Below are 14710 nucleotides of genomic sequence, written 5' to 3' on the forward strand. Positions count from 1 at the left end.
ATATAAACCCGCCGTGGTCTCTCTCTGTCTCTCTCTCTCATTCAGTTCTGTTGTGTTAATATAAACCCGCCGTGGTCTCTCTCATTCATTCATTCATTCATTCATTCATTCATTCATTCATTCATTCATTCATTCATTCATTCATTCATTCATTCATTCATTGTCCTTGTGTTACATAAAAACCCATCTGTGGCCTCGTGCAGAGGAAGGTGTTAAATACATGTTAGATATTCCAATGTACAGTTTTGCATACCATTGACTCAGAATGGTCTGTGTTATTTAAATCGTCACAGCAGTATAGTTTGTTTATACTTCAGTATGACAAGTATGATATTTAAACATGGTCCCCAAAATGAATGGAAGCGAATGAGGAGCCTGACACATGGGAGGAATGGGGGTGTTACAGCGTTGGGGATGTTTAAAAAATATAATTTAATATATAATATAATATAATAATTTGTGCTTCACCTAAAAATTTGGTCAGCAGCCTCCACTGTCGTAACTGTATGTAAAAAAGCCATGTGGACTCGGTGAGGTTAAACTTTATGCATATTTCGACATAACTACAGAGGCCCTTGTTATTAAAAATATCCCCTAATGAGTGTATGCCTCTCTCTTCCCATATAGGGAATCTTATAGGTCGTTTTCCCATTAAGAGAGCATTGTTATTGAATATGGGAGTGTGATTATGCCATACTTGAGGGTTAGGAAATTTCCTTTGTGTTTCCCGCCATGTCCTGATTGCATGGGTAATTATTGGGCCAAATTCTCGCTCACAATGCTTGATTGAAAGTTTAGTGTATGCTATGTCTTTCAATCTCTGTGGGGCTACTATGTTTTCTTCTAATTTTCTCCAAGATACCAAAGCCTCGGGGTCAAACCATATCTTCTTCAATGGTCTTAATGTGAAGGCATTAAAATATTGTAAAAAATCTGGGACTGCCATGCCACCGTCTGCTTTATTTCTCTGTGCGGTGGATCTTTTTATGCGAGGTGGTTTGTTATTCCAAATAAATTTGTATGTGGAGGTTTGTAATCTTTTCCAGTAGCCCTCTGGAGGAGGTAACGGAAGCATTGAGCTGAAGAAATTGATTCTTGGTAATACATCCATCTTAACTATTGATACCCTTGCCTGTACTGAGTTTTTAAGTTTTGCCCACCTGTCCAGGTCGTCTTTGATTTTGTTCTGTATTTTTGTGTAATTGTGCTTCACCGTTTGTCTTATGGTGGGAAATATTTCCACACCCAAGCATCTGAAATGTTTGACCATGGGTATCGCACCTGGGAGGGTTGTCTCTTTTTTTGCACTGGTGTTAAGAGGAAGAAAAGCCGACTTAGGCCAATTTATTTTAAATCCCGATAAATCACCAAAGTTCTCTATCAACTTGAGTATAAGCGGCAATGTGTTGTTGGGGTTTTGCATGAACAATATTACGTCGTCCGCATATAAACTAATTTTATGATGTGTGCCCTTGATTACTATTGGTTCTATGTGTTGGGATTGTCTTATAAATTGTGCTAAAGGTTCTAATGATAGATCGAATAGTCCGGGACTAAGAGGGCAACCTTGTCTGGCTGAGCGTGATACCGGAAAGATATCGGAGATGAATGTGCCTGTTGTAATCCTGGCCGATGGGTCCTTGTATAGTACTTTAATCATATCAATGAAATATATATATATATATATATATATATATATATATATATATATATATATATATATATATATATATATATAGTTGTAGGGCATTTCTGCTTTATTGGACAGCAAATGACAGGAAATCCGGAGGAAAGAGCAGGGACAGAAAAAACCTTGAAATGTTGACACAGAACATGGGGGGGGGGGTATACATAAAAAATATTTGTATTATACTGTATATGATTTGCATAGTCGTTAGTTGCTGCTAATAAACTCATGGGGCTGTGTGTTAAAGATTGTTTTTAAATGTTCTACTGAAGTGAAATATCCCTTTAAGAGGAGAATGTCTTGGGGACTGTTTCCACGGAACTTTTGTCTTGCTATTTACTTTGGATCCAAGTTTGAGTTTCCTGAACCAAGTTTCCCCCATTATCACCTTGCCAGTAAACTGTCACCTCTCTACCATCTAGAAAACATTGTTATGCTTCCTGTACATACTTCCATACAGTAGCCATGGTGTTGTGTTATCTCTTTATAGCTAGTCGTATAGTGTCGTGTTAGCCAGTTTTCACAGATGTATACATTTATTTATTGGTATATGGTACATGTACAGTAAAAGAAAATCATATGTGAAACAGGTCGCCACCCCCTCTATCCCCACCACCTCCCACCCTCCACCGCTCAACACAATGAAAACTGAAAACAAGACCAGGCAGAAAGTGAACTATAGGGAGATGAATTAAACAGATTAATAAAAACAATAGCTGTGTGTACAAATTAGCCCACACAATGCTCTTTGTTATACAGTATTCACTGATGCACCTAGAGATGAATATTCTCTTATAAGAGTACATGACCTATTTGAATCACCATGTTTTCTAATACTGTACAACCAACACTCAAAGGGATAGTTCTCATTTTAGGAACCCTAGCCCTACTACTTACCAATGGTGTCCTTTCTCAGCACAATCCATGCTAGCTTCGGCTTTTTAGCCACAAACTAATGCAAAGTCAATGGGGTCAAGCTCCTGTCTGTGCAAGCTGACTGAAGCTCACCGAAACGTACTCCGCAGAGCACACACAGCAGATTTCATGGGAATAGGGTTCAGAAATCTGAACTATCCCTTTAAGTTTATCACTGTTAGACCTCATCTATTCACATTTACATTAACATTTACATTTTCACTGGTTAGTTACATATCAGTGTCCATTGGTCAAATGTCAAGGTCACATTTACATTCAATGATTTAGCTGATGCTTTTATCCAAAGCGACTTACAAATTGTGTACAACAAGTCTGGCAGCCAAGGGTAAGTAGTATTGTTTGTCTAGCAGTGCCAAACTTGAGTGCTACACTAGAATGCATAGTAGTAGTAGTAATATAGACATATTAGCATAGTAGGTACTAGGTAGTAGTAGTAGCATACTACATCGTAGATAGTAGTATAGACATAGTAGCAAATACATAATAGTAAAAGACAGTAATAAAGTTATATATGGGGTTTTAAGACGGGCCTCAAAACTCGTCTTTTTAATAGAGCCTTTTGTTGATTTCTATCTAGTTTTAGCTCCACACATTTTATGTTCTTTTACTAGTTTTAGCCCTTCTTATTTATTTTATGTTTTTTTACTCTTTTACTAGTTTTTGTGTTCTTTTTACTCCTTACCAGCTTTAGTCTTGCTTATTTTATATGATTTTTTACTCCTGCTAGTTTTTATGTTATTTTCAAATGTAGCGCTTTGAGATTTGCGCACTACAAATCAAATATATTACTGTATTTATATTATTATTATATATTTTTAAATTTTTCTTATTTTTTATTATTCAGATATGTATTGTAAAAGTGTGTTTTCAGTCTACGACGGAGACTTGGGCATGTTTCAGTTGTCCTGACTGTGGTGGGACGTCCGCTCCACCACCGTGGAATGGCCTGCTTTGTTTCAATGACCCTCCAGGAGCCCGAATAGGAGAGTGGGTCTCAGGCTGCCTGGAAGATGCAGAGTGTAGGGATCTTGAGAGTGTGTAGTTAGAGTGTGTATATTCACTAATGCAGGACACCAAAACATGAGACACAGGGATGATGTCATACCCAGCCAATACAGTAGGCAGACTCTGATATAGTAGCAGTGACCTTCCTTTAACCCCCCCCCCCATACACATACACACGTACACACGTAGACACACACACACACACACACATACACATACACACGTACACACACACACATACACACATACACACGTAGACACACACACACACACACACATACACACATACACACCTAACACACGTACACACACACACCAGTGTTGAAGTCCAAGTTGCTCTGTCTATTTATTTACCCAACTCTGGTTTTCACAGGGAAGCAACACCACTATCTTACTCAATCCACAAAAACACACCATCTAAACCAGTAGGTCTCAGGAGGAGAAAGTGAAACCTATGACAGAGACAGTATGACAGACAGAGTAGTCCTTCTTCTCACTGGGCTAACTTCTAGTTCTAGTCAGAGAAATAACAGTGAAATTAAATGACTCATTTGGCTGGGGAACTCCTCGAGGAACCCGGGGGGGGGGTTCCCCGGATCTCACTGTGAGAACCACAGATCTCAACAACTGCGTTCGGGCCTAACAGGAGCTTAAACACGCTTCTTGAATACGCAAGAATATGCTCCATGTTGTGATTGACAGTATTGCAGTGAGTTCTCCACAGCCAGCGAGCCTGCGTGCTGCCGCTGACCGCCAGAGATGAGATGACAGCTGCAGCCCAGACTGTGGTTTTACAAGTTGGAATAGGACGTGAACCTGAGCCTAAAGAAGAAAGCCTATTGTTATCCATCCACACTGTGTCTCACTTCCCTCTCGTCACAAACCTCTTTTAATAGCAGAAAAGCCCCAAAGAGATGAAAAATCAAGTGTTTCAAGCACGTACAGCATTTCCCATAATGTTGGTGTGTTCCTTTAAGGCTGAACAATAGATCAAATTCATATATCGATGGCGCAAAATGAAAGAACACAATATCCATATCACGAAGACTGTGATATGACTAGAGAGAGAGTGTGTGAGAGAGAGAGAGAGAGAGAGAGAGAGAGAGAGAGAGAGAGAGAGAGAGAGAGAGAGAGAGAGAGAGAGAGAGAGAGAGAGAGAGAGAGAGAGTGTGTGTGAGCGAGATAATGAGATTGGGAAGAGTCTGTTAGATGACCTGCACTTAACTCACAAAATACTATAGGTCCATACTGAATACAAGGAGATTGGTCATTACTGGGAGATCCAATAGGAATATAGGATAAAGATTATATTGCAAGTCACATTGCAATCGCAACATCTGTTATAATCGTAATGATATTTGTGCCCTATCAAGCATCAGTCGGTACAGTATATTTATTAATTTATCCACTATATTTAGGACGTCTCCCTGGAGTCAGAGCAATTCAACCCTGGCTCCCTCACCACTATACTGTACAGTAAGTCGGCGATGTTGTCAGCCTCGCACAATCCACCTCAATCCATCTCCCCACACAATCCTCTCCTCGTCATCTTCAGCCTATATTGTACTACATTCTCAGTGGAGTCCCCTGCTGACTGTATCGGTGTCTGAGTGAAACATCACCCCTGTCCTACTGTCTGCAGGCATGTTGGGAAATGATAAGATTCTAGCGTTTGACTCTTGTTGTTTCCTCCCGTGGTGCTGGATCGGCTAGCGGCCCGTCAGGACATCTCTCTCTCTGCCAGAGAAAACAGAAACCACGCCACTGAAACAAACATCCCCATTCAGCTGCTTCATTTTAGCTTTTCTTCCACAATGTGGAGATAAACAAAACAGAAACTCAGCACCAGGCCACTAGACAGAATCAATCTAATTAAGCTACAAAGGACACGCAGATAAAAACGAACCAGGAAGTAGGTCTAAACATGATAACATGCTTTCACCTCAAAATCCTCTTTGACCTTTGTTTTGTGTGTGTGTGTGTGTGTGTGTGTGTGTGTGTGTGTGTGTGTGTGTGTGTGTGTGTGTGTGTGTGTGTGTGTGTGTGTGTGTGTGTGTGTGTGTGTGTGTGTGTGTGTGTGTGTGTGTGTGTGTGTGTGTGTGTGTGTGTGTGTGAATTGAATGAATTGGAAATGGGGGACCCTGATGTAAACAAGACAAACGTCTTTCTCTGGTCTGCATCCCCTTAACAATTGTGTGTATTGAGCCGTACTGTACTACGTACCCATTCTGCAATCTGTTAAATAAAGTTTTCATTCATTCATTCATGTTGCCAAGTCCTCCTAATTATCACCTTTGGACAAATAATTTTAAGGAACATTTAAGGAAACTTGTCACATATAAAGAATAATGAATGTATTCCCATTATCAAAGATTCACATCTAAGGGTCAACAAGATCAGCCAATACCAACGGCTATGGCTACTGGCTCTCAGGAGAGAAGCTCAGTGGCCACACCATACAAATAGCCCGTCATTTAAAACCATCAGCTAGAGTCTAATACCTACGTCATTTAAAACCATCAGCTAGTCTAATACCTACGTCATTTAAAACCATCAGCTAGAGTCTAATACTACGTCATTTAAAACCATCAGCTAGAGACTAATACCTACGTCATTTAAAACCATCAGCTATAGACTAATACCTATGTCATTTAAAACCATCAGCTAGAGACTAATACCTACGTCATTTAAAACCATCAGCTATAGACTAATACCTATGTCATTTAAAACCATCAGCTATAGACTAATACCTACGTCATTTAAAACCATCAGCTATAGACTAATACCTATGTCATTTAAAACCATCAGCTATAGACTAATACCTACGTCATTTAAAACCATCAGCTAGTCTAATTCCTATGTCATTTAAAACCATCAGCTAGTCTAATTCCTATGTCATTTAAAACCATCAGCTATAGACTAATACCTACGTCATTTAAAACCATCAGCTATAGACTAATACCTACGTCATTTAAAACCATCAGCTAGTCTAATTCCTATGTCATTTAAAACCATCAGCTAGAGTCTAAAACCTATGTCATTTAAAACCATCAGCTAGAGTCCAATTTCCTCTCTGTGCGTTCAGTAGAAAGCTATCTGGCTGCAAGCTAGCCTAGCTTAGCACAAATGAATGGAAGTGGATATGGACCAGCTAGCCTAGCTGTTGGCCAAGAACACCTCTCCCTGAGTTTTTAGATAGCTTTCTACTGAACACACAGAGAGGAAATTGTTATATATCGTCATGTCTGGCTCTGGAGAAGACGGTAAGTGAATTTCCCATAGTGCTCTTTTAAACTGCTGGCTGGACGGAAGAATCACCAGACAGTCACGTGCTTCTGTTTGGGTTTTTTTTTACGGCCATGATCAAGCACATTAGAGTGGAAGTGGAGACGTCTTTCCTCCGACAGGCACGGATGTCACTCTCAGCAGTCAACTCGCTGCAGTCAACTCACTCAGTAGAAAGAGAGCGTGAGAACAGGGCACGTGAGAACCGCAGCGTCCTGGGTTCGAATCCGGCCCATGACATGTGCTGCATGTCCTCCCCATCTCTCTCTCTCTCTCTCTCTCTCTCTCTCTCTCTCTCTCTCTCTCTCTCTCTCTCTCCCAAACAGTCCTATCCACAATAAAGCAGAAAATGCCATACAAAAATTCTAAAAAATCAATTTAAAAAAGAGGGTGAGAACAGGGCATACTTAAAGCTGCAGTAGACAACTTCAGAGAAATGAGAGTGACTCTACCTGCCCAGCAGAAAATAGAGCGAGCTTCAAGCCCATGCATGCGCAACAAAGGTTTCCAAGGCTCCCAGAGTCACCAGCAGCTTTAAGCTGAATTTAAAAAAGATAATATGATAATGATAAAAGATTTTGATATACATATATATAAGATATGTAAATATATATTTCTTTTAATTCAGCTTACAGCTGCTGGTGCCTCTGGGAGCCTTTGGAAAGCACAACATTGCGTGAGCATGGGCTTGAGAAATGATGCAGAGCTCGCTCTATATCTGCTGGGCAGGTCAACTCACTCTTGCTCATTTCTACGAAGTTGCCTACTGCAGCTTTAACAGAAAACAGAAGTAGACCCAAGAAGTCGGCCTATATAGCCTAAATGTTCTCAAAAGGCTTTAAATGAAAATATACAATCTAGCAAAATGCCTGTCCTTGAAAGATCAGAGACTCTAAAGATCAGGTTTCAAAACCAGTCTCCTAAATATGGCTTATAATTACAGCTAATCTACAGCCGGGCATGGCTGTAGGCTGGCTCAGATCCTGTCATTTAGGTTTCTTTTTATATCTTAGTCTGAAATTACTCCAAGATGTGAACGAGAAGTGGATCCTTCAGTGCGTTAGGGGAGTGGCATGAGGTGCCCCGCCCACTGCCCCGCCCACTGGGACTTAATTACAACCTTATGAATACAACTGAGTACCTCAGACGAAGAACCATATAAGCCTGTTTGACGTTTCAACAATGTTTTCAAACTTTACTAAAGATGGTGAGTTAGAGTGTTGTGTTCATTCGTAGTTAAAGAGAGTAGAGGCTGAGTACTTTATTATCTAAAGATGGAGAGTTAGAGTGTTGTGTTCATTCGTAGTTAAATACAGTAGAGGCTGAGTACTTTATTATCTAAAGATGGTGAGTTAAGAGTGTTGTGTTCATTCATAGTTAAAGACAGTAGAGGCTGGGTACTTTATTATCTAAAGATGGTGAGTTAGAGTGTTGTGGCATAGTTAAAGACAGTAGAGGCTGAGTACTTTATTATCTAAAGATGGTGAGTTAAGAGTGTTGTGTTCATGCATAGTTAAAGAGAGTAGAGGCTGGGGGCGCACGGAGATTACGTTCGTCACCAACACCGGGAGACACTGGATTCGCCTGTTCGAATCCAGCTCCCGGCGTTGCTATCAGCTTGGCTGGCCTCTCACACTGATACAATTGGCTGTATCAGGGGGTGGGAAAGCTGAAGGGTGGGTCCTGGGCGTTGTGGACAGCGACCCCTACAGTTCGGTCGGGGCGCCTGCTCAGCAAGGGTTGGAACTAAGGAGAGATAGTGTGGCCTCCCACACGCTACACTCTCCCCGGTGAGAACCTGCGCGGCCAGGTTGGCCTGCCCCAGGCTGCACATGCGTCGGAAGAAAGCATGTGACAGTCTCCGGTCTCCCGGACCAACAGTAGGGGAAAGTACGCAACAACCAGGAAGGGTGGGATGGGAGAAAAATCGGGAAAAAGGAGGGGAAGAAAGATAATAAAAAAAAATAAAAAAAAGAGAGTAGAGGCTGAGTACTTTATTATCTAAAGATGGTGAGTTAAGAGTGTTGTGTTCATTCATGTGGCACCTCATGGTACCAAAGCACCTCAAAGGCGCTTAAAACAAGATTACAAACATCACAAAACAAACTGGTCAGACTACTACTTGACCTTACCCCCAGAACCCACCTCACCCCTGCCCACTTTGACAACCTAGGATGGCTTAGAGTAGACGTCGGTGGACGGTATAAACGGTATACGGTATAAACGGTATGAATTTGCTCTACGGTATGGATTTTGACTATACCGTGTAACCGGTAGTGCAGCTCTAAAATAGCAATGACGTCATGTAACCACAGCGCGACTATTTCACTCGCATTTGCCCCTAAAAATAGATCGAATTAGTCATAGATAATAGATATGTGCGAACTGGAAAAAGTTATTTAGGAGGCTTCGCGCAGTGGGCGTGCCAGCCCCTACCGCATGCATGTAAACACGGGTCTAGTAGTCTAGTGGGACGGGACACAGGAGGACGGCGGCGTCTCCCTGAGCTAACGTTAGCTTAGCTACCGTTACAAAATGACCCAGTCAACTATTCACTTTTAGTTTAATACATGATGAGCCATTGTCTAACCGAACGGTATCTAGTCGGCCAGCTACCGATAGCTCCTGACATCAACAAACGCTCCACAAAGTCTAGTAGAGACGTGTGTGCTACCTGTTAGCTGTTAGCTCACGTTAACGCAAGTTAGTTCACCGTTCAAAACGAAATGTCCCATTGAACTAAATAATTCACTGAGGCGTTGTATTAACGTTATATATTATCCGGCTAGCAGTAGCTACAGATAGCTCCTGATATCAATGTCTTATAACACTGATTCGATGCGTATTCGAGCTAAGGGCTTGCTGAGCACAGTTAAGTAACGTTATACCAATACAATAGGGTCCAGGTGCAGCGCCGGAGAATCCTGGCCGTAGCTCTGCTCGAGGCTACTCGAGTATCTGGTCCAGGTGCAGCTCCGGAGAATCCTGGCCGTAGCTGGAGGCTACTAGAGTACACACAGACAGTGGAGCTTGTTGCGTGGTGGCGATGTCTCGCAGATAATACAAGTACAAGTCTAATTATATAATATATATATTTTATAAAAAAAACAAAAAAAAATTATATAAAATTAAATTACATTTTTTTTTATCAAAAACGATGATACCGTGATATATACCGTTACCGTCAATGCTTCAAATTATACCGTGATATAAATTTTAGACCATACCGTCCACCCTACTTGCAATGGACCTGGTCTACAAGATACACTATACGACTAAGGTACCCATGTACATGTCAAAATACTTCCCAAAGGTCAGTGAATACCACAACCACTACACCAGAGGAAGCTCAACAAATCATGTTAAACCCAGATTCGGCTCAAACAAGGGACTAAACACGTTTCGCAATTATGCCACATCAATGTGGAACGCCCTACCCAACACTGTAAAGGAATGTGAATCCCTACCCACATTCAAAACCGCTCTTAAAGAGCACCTACGGGAGGCTGCTATTCGAAACTGGCCACCGTAAATGCCCAAAACCCCCACCACCTCCTAATAGACAGTCTCCTCCCCACCGCATGTATATATTCCCTCCCCGCCGTATGTATATTTCTCTCCCACCCACCCACCCCCTCCTAATGTACAGTCCCCTCCCCATCATATGTATATACTCTGTCAGGATCTAGGGGTAACAGTACTGTATATTTGAATACTGTTTATGTCACAAATGTATCAGTACTAAATACCTATATGTCCCTATGCCATAAATGTCATGTATGTTGTGTATGTCATAAATGTCTATATGAATTGAAAATGGGGGACCCTGATGTAAACAAGACAAACGTCTTTCTCTGGTCTGCATCCCCTTAACAATTGTGTGTATTGAGCCGTACTGTATTGTACCCATTCTGCAATCTGTTAAATAAAGTTTTCATTCATTTTCATTCATTCATTCGTAGTTAAAGACAGTAGAGGCTGAGTACTTTCTGGTGACATATCACATTCATACTCCAAGTGATTTGGACTGATTTTAAAACTTCAAAGTTCAAATACATGAGCTGTCCAAGAAATTTCAAAACGGACATATGGTTCTTCAGTGCAAAGGGTTAAATTATTACAGCAAAGGAAACGGAAGAATGTCAAGTAAAAGAGTAATGATGCTAGAGATACACTTTAAGGGATAGTTAAAGTTTTTGGAGAAATGGCCCTATATCTCACTTAACAATGAAGATAGAGTTCACTCCATAGTACACACAACGTAGATTTCAGTGGACCTCTGCCAGCATGTGTACAGGGCAGGTATGAAACAGCATGGACTGTGGCGGGAGCTCGACCCCATTGACTTTGCATTTGTTTGTGGTCAACTACCCTGAGCCAGTGTGAGGAACAGCATGTACTGTGCTGAGGAAGGACTCATCATCGTCATCATTGTTGCTACTGTAAGTAAGAAATAGGGCTAGGGGGCCAAAGATCTGAACAATCCCTTTAAGGCTTATTCTTTAGAAGTGGAAAATGTGCAATAATAAATCCTATATGATACATAACTCAGAATTTAAATGCGTGTATTCTCTGACCATCTCATATTATGATCAAACATCTAACATGACTATGAAAAACACTGTCAGCAACAACAACAACAACAACAACAACAACAACAACAACAACAACAGAAGCAGCAGAAGCAGCAACGACAACATTTGGGATCATCCAATAGCTAAGCGAAAATAAGGGAAGGGACTGTTTAAAATATCCTCTCATTAGTCATCACTAGAATACAATCATCGTCTCTCTTTTCTGACAGTCCAGTCACAGGATGCCTCCGTTGTTTCTATGAGAAATGTTGACGTGGCAGAACATTGAAACAGTGAAAGTGTTCCTGACCAGTGAAAGTGTTCCTGAGGGCCCACTCAGGACAACATCCCAGCTCTCTCAGACCATAGACAGTCCTCCTCAGCTGTGTTTTCCTGTCAAGTCACTGCTCACTTCTCCCCTGAGACTAAATGCATTCTTCTCTACTACTTTGTTGTACTAGTTGACGTCTCGTTCTGAGACACACAGTTTCTGACCCATACTGCTCGAAAAGCAGCATTCTGTACGAGAAATAAAAGCTACCAAAAGAACAGGATGTGTACCATACAGCACCACCGCCAAGCAGGAGGGCTTAAGATGAGTGTTTGACGTTGAGTTGAGCCACCGGGGGAAGGAAAACCAATTAGCGCTCATGGGGAGGACAGAGAGGAAGAGGGTGGGTGCGGAGGGGTGGGGAGAAAAGTCACTACTGTGCATTAACGCTGCATTATGGTTGCCTGAGAGGAGGGGAGACACCCATTAAACCATCTCCTTCCTCCGTCCTAATCTGACAGCGCCCTGCAGACACCAGAAGAAACAACATCTGAGTATGTGTGTACTGAACTCCCTTTACCCAGAGACCATCGCACACCACCACCATCTTGTTGATCAAGGGGTCCCACATAATGATCTGATAAACAAGAAAAGCGCGAGCCTGTTAGAAAATCTGCAGGACTAGTAGTACTGGGTTTTAGTGAATGTTTTTATTGCACAGGCTACGCAGAAAGGGCGCATGCCATGCCCAACATATGTAAGGGTGTGTCACTCGCTACTAAAACACGTGTACTATATTGAGGAGCATTCAGGCCAAAGGCTACATGCTCAACATTAAATTACAGAGTATAATCTCTGCTCTGGCAAACCTATAATAAAGATCTTGCAGGAAACGCAGCCTACTGTATATGCCTTGAATAAAGGCCACGATGTTTACGTTTTGGAAAACATCTGATCCAGTATCACATTTTGACCCAAGATACAATCTACTCGTCCAGTTGATAAATTAAGTCAGCGTTCTAATGTTTTGAGGTGCCGTGTTTCCTAATTAAACTTTCTATACTTAGCCGGGTGACAGACTTGTCTGCACGAAGATGGTAAGTCATTCTCTCGCCTGCCATAATAATCTGAGGAATGTAGCAGCAACTGGAAAGGCTATGTGGGACATTGTAGACCCCCACAACTACTGGCAATACTGTCCCACTAGAAACCTCCTTTGTTTTTTCCATGACAGACAAAATATTTGAGCATATACTGTAGGCTGCCGCATGTATTACGTGTTGGGGAGTAGCTTCACTCCATGTAATTAAACTAGTAGTTTACCTACATTTTGCTACTACACAACTACCAGTGGCGTGCTGGTAGTTCCAACTAATTTCAAATTGGCAAAGTTATTGTAGTTGTTAATTACTTTTTTTTTTCTTTTTTTAGGTGTAGTTAACTACTTAAACTACAAACTATTTATTTGTCTGTCAAATAAAGGAAGAATCTTTAGTGCAATAAACCCAACTGAGTGGAAGGCCTATATTATGCAGTCATGTGACTTCCTTTTGTATTATATTTTGTAATTGTATTGCTTTGCATATGTGATTTTTTATTTATTATTTGCTGTAGTTCAACTTCTTCCAGTGTGAAGTTGGCTAATTGGTATAGCTTGTAAAACTATTCTTTCAAAGTAGCTTCCCCAACACTACTGCATAATATATGTGTTGCACTAGCCACAAAACTGTAAATGTTTAGATGTTCACATGTTCTGCATCTTCAGAGATGTGAAGCAAACATTTTATTTAATAGTTTCCATAATGAGGACACGGATAGACAAAAAAAATAAAATAATATAACTAGGCTATATATAGCCTCGTATCTAGGCTACTTTTTAGGTGCGGAACAAAAAAAAAATTTGCATCCTGTAGTTTAAACACAAACAGTAGCTCAGGATATCATGCCCCAAGAAAGTGAAACTATGGCTACAGCTTGAGTGATGTCCCAGGACAGATGCAATGATGAAGCATAGTCGTTGACTCGTTATGGTTTAAAATAGTCAACGTTACCGTATTGCGGTTTCTCCTCCAGTTCCATGGTGAAGCTGCGAGTATTTTTTTTGCAAATAAACTGAAATTTGAAGACTATATCATAATTCCCAGATTAGCGTGGCCGCATGAGTGAGTCGATGACACTTCGTTGAAGTCCACCCCAAATCTGGACTGCCAGTTCACAACACACAGAGACATTCCTTAGACGAGGGTAGTGACCAATGAAAATGGACAAACTCTGATTGACAAGCACATAAGCGAATCACGGAACGCGGGTGGAGCCTTTCTAACGGGACACATCTCATGTATTCTAGGTCTCGGACTTTAGAGCTACACTGAGTGATGGTGATATACATCGCATTGTTAACCTAAAATCCCACCTTTAGATAATAGAACTAACGATAATATAACTTTACTCAAATTTTCCCGACACAAGCATGTGTGTGTATAGTTGTACTGTACAGTATATTATTATTGCCCATAAATTAATCATGCCACCCACCGCCTAAATTGCCTGGTGGCCCATTATTAAAGCAGTTTGTATTTTTATCCAAAGCAACGACAAAGAACACAACACTTATATTTCATTGGTCTGATAAAAAAAAAGGATGAGCTCAATTATGAACGTTATCTATTTATTCCTCATCCATAATTCCGGGTGACTCTGGTCTGGTGCCCATTATCCTTCATCACCTTTCATCACCATTGACAGTCCATTGTTACCTCGACAGAAGGAGAATATGGGTCTAAAACATATACCATGTCGTATTATAGGCTAATGTATGTAATAAAGCTATAATAACATCTTGCCCAGTTGTACAGCCCTGGCCTATATTCTTATTTCATTTTTTACTTATAATTGTACTATATTCTATTGTGCTATATTTAATTTAGTTTATATAATATTGTATTTGATTCA

At 40.9% G+C, this 14710-nt stretch overlaps 1 protein-coding gene across 1 annotated transcript in view; it reads right to left on the minus strand.

Moving 5' to 3' along the window:
• LOC311239948 (choline transporter-like protein 2) overlaps nt 1-13945 on the minus strand; it is an 80309-nt gene extending 66364 nt beyond the window's left edge. The window contains exon 1 of the mRNA XM_084328393.1: nt 13810-13945. Coding sequence (XP_084184519.1) covers nt 13810-13837 — 28 coding nt within the window. The 5' untranslated portion in view covers nt 13838-13945. The remainder of the gene's footprint in view (nt 1-13809) is intronic.
• Nucleotides 13946-14710: the final 765 nt, after the last annotated feature.

This window comes from Notolepis coatsorum, assembly GCF_963971535.1.
Source record: "Notolepis coatsorum genome assembly, chromosome: 14".
Lineage (NCBI taxonomy): Eukaryota > Metazoa > Chordata > Actinopteri > Aulopiformes > Paralepididae > Notolepis > Notolepis coatsorum.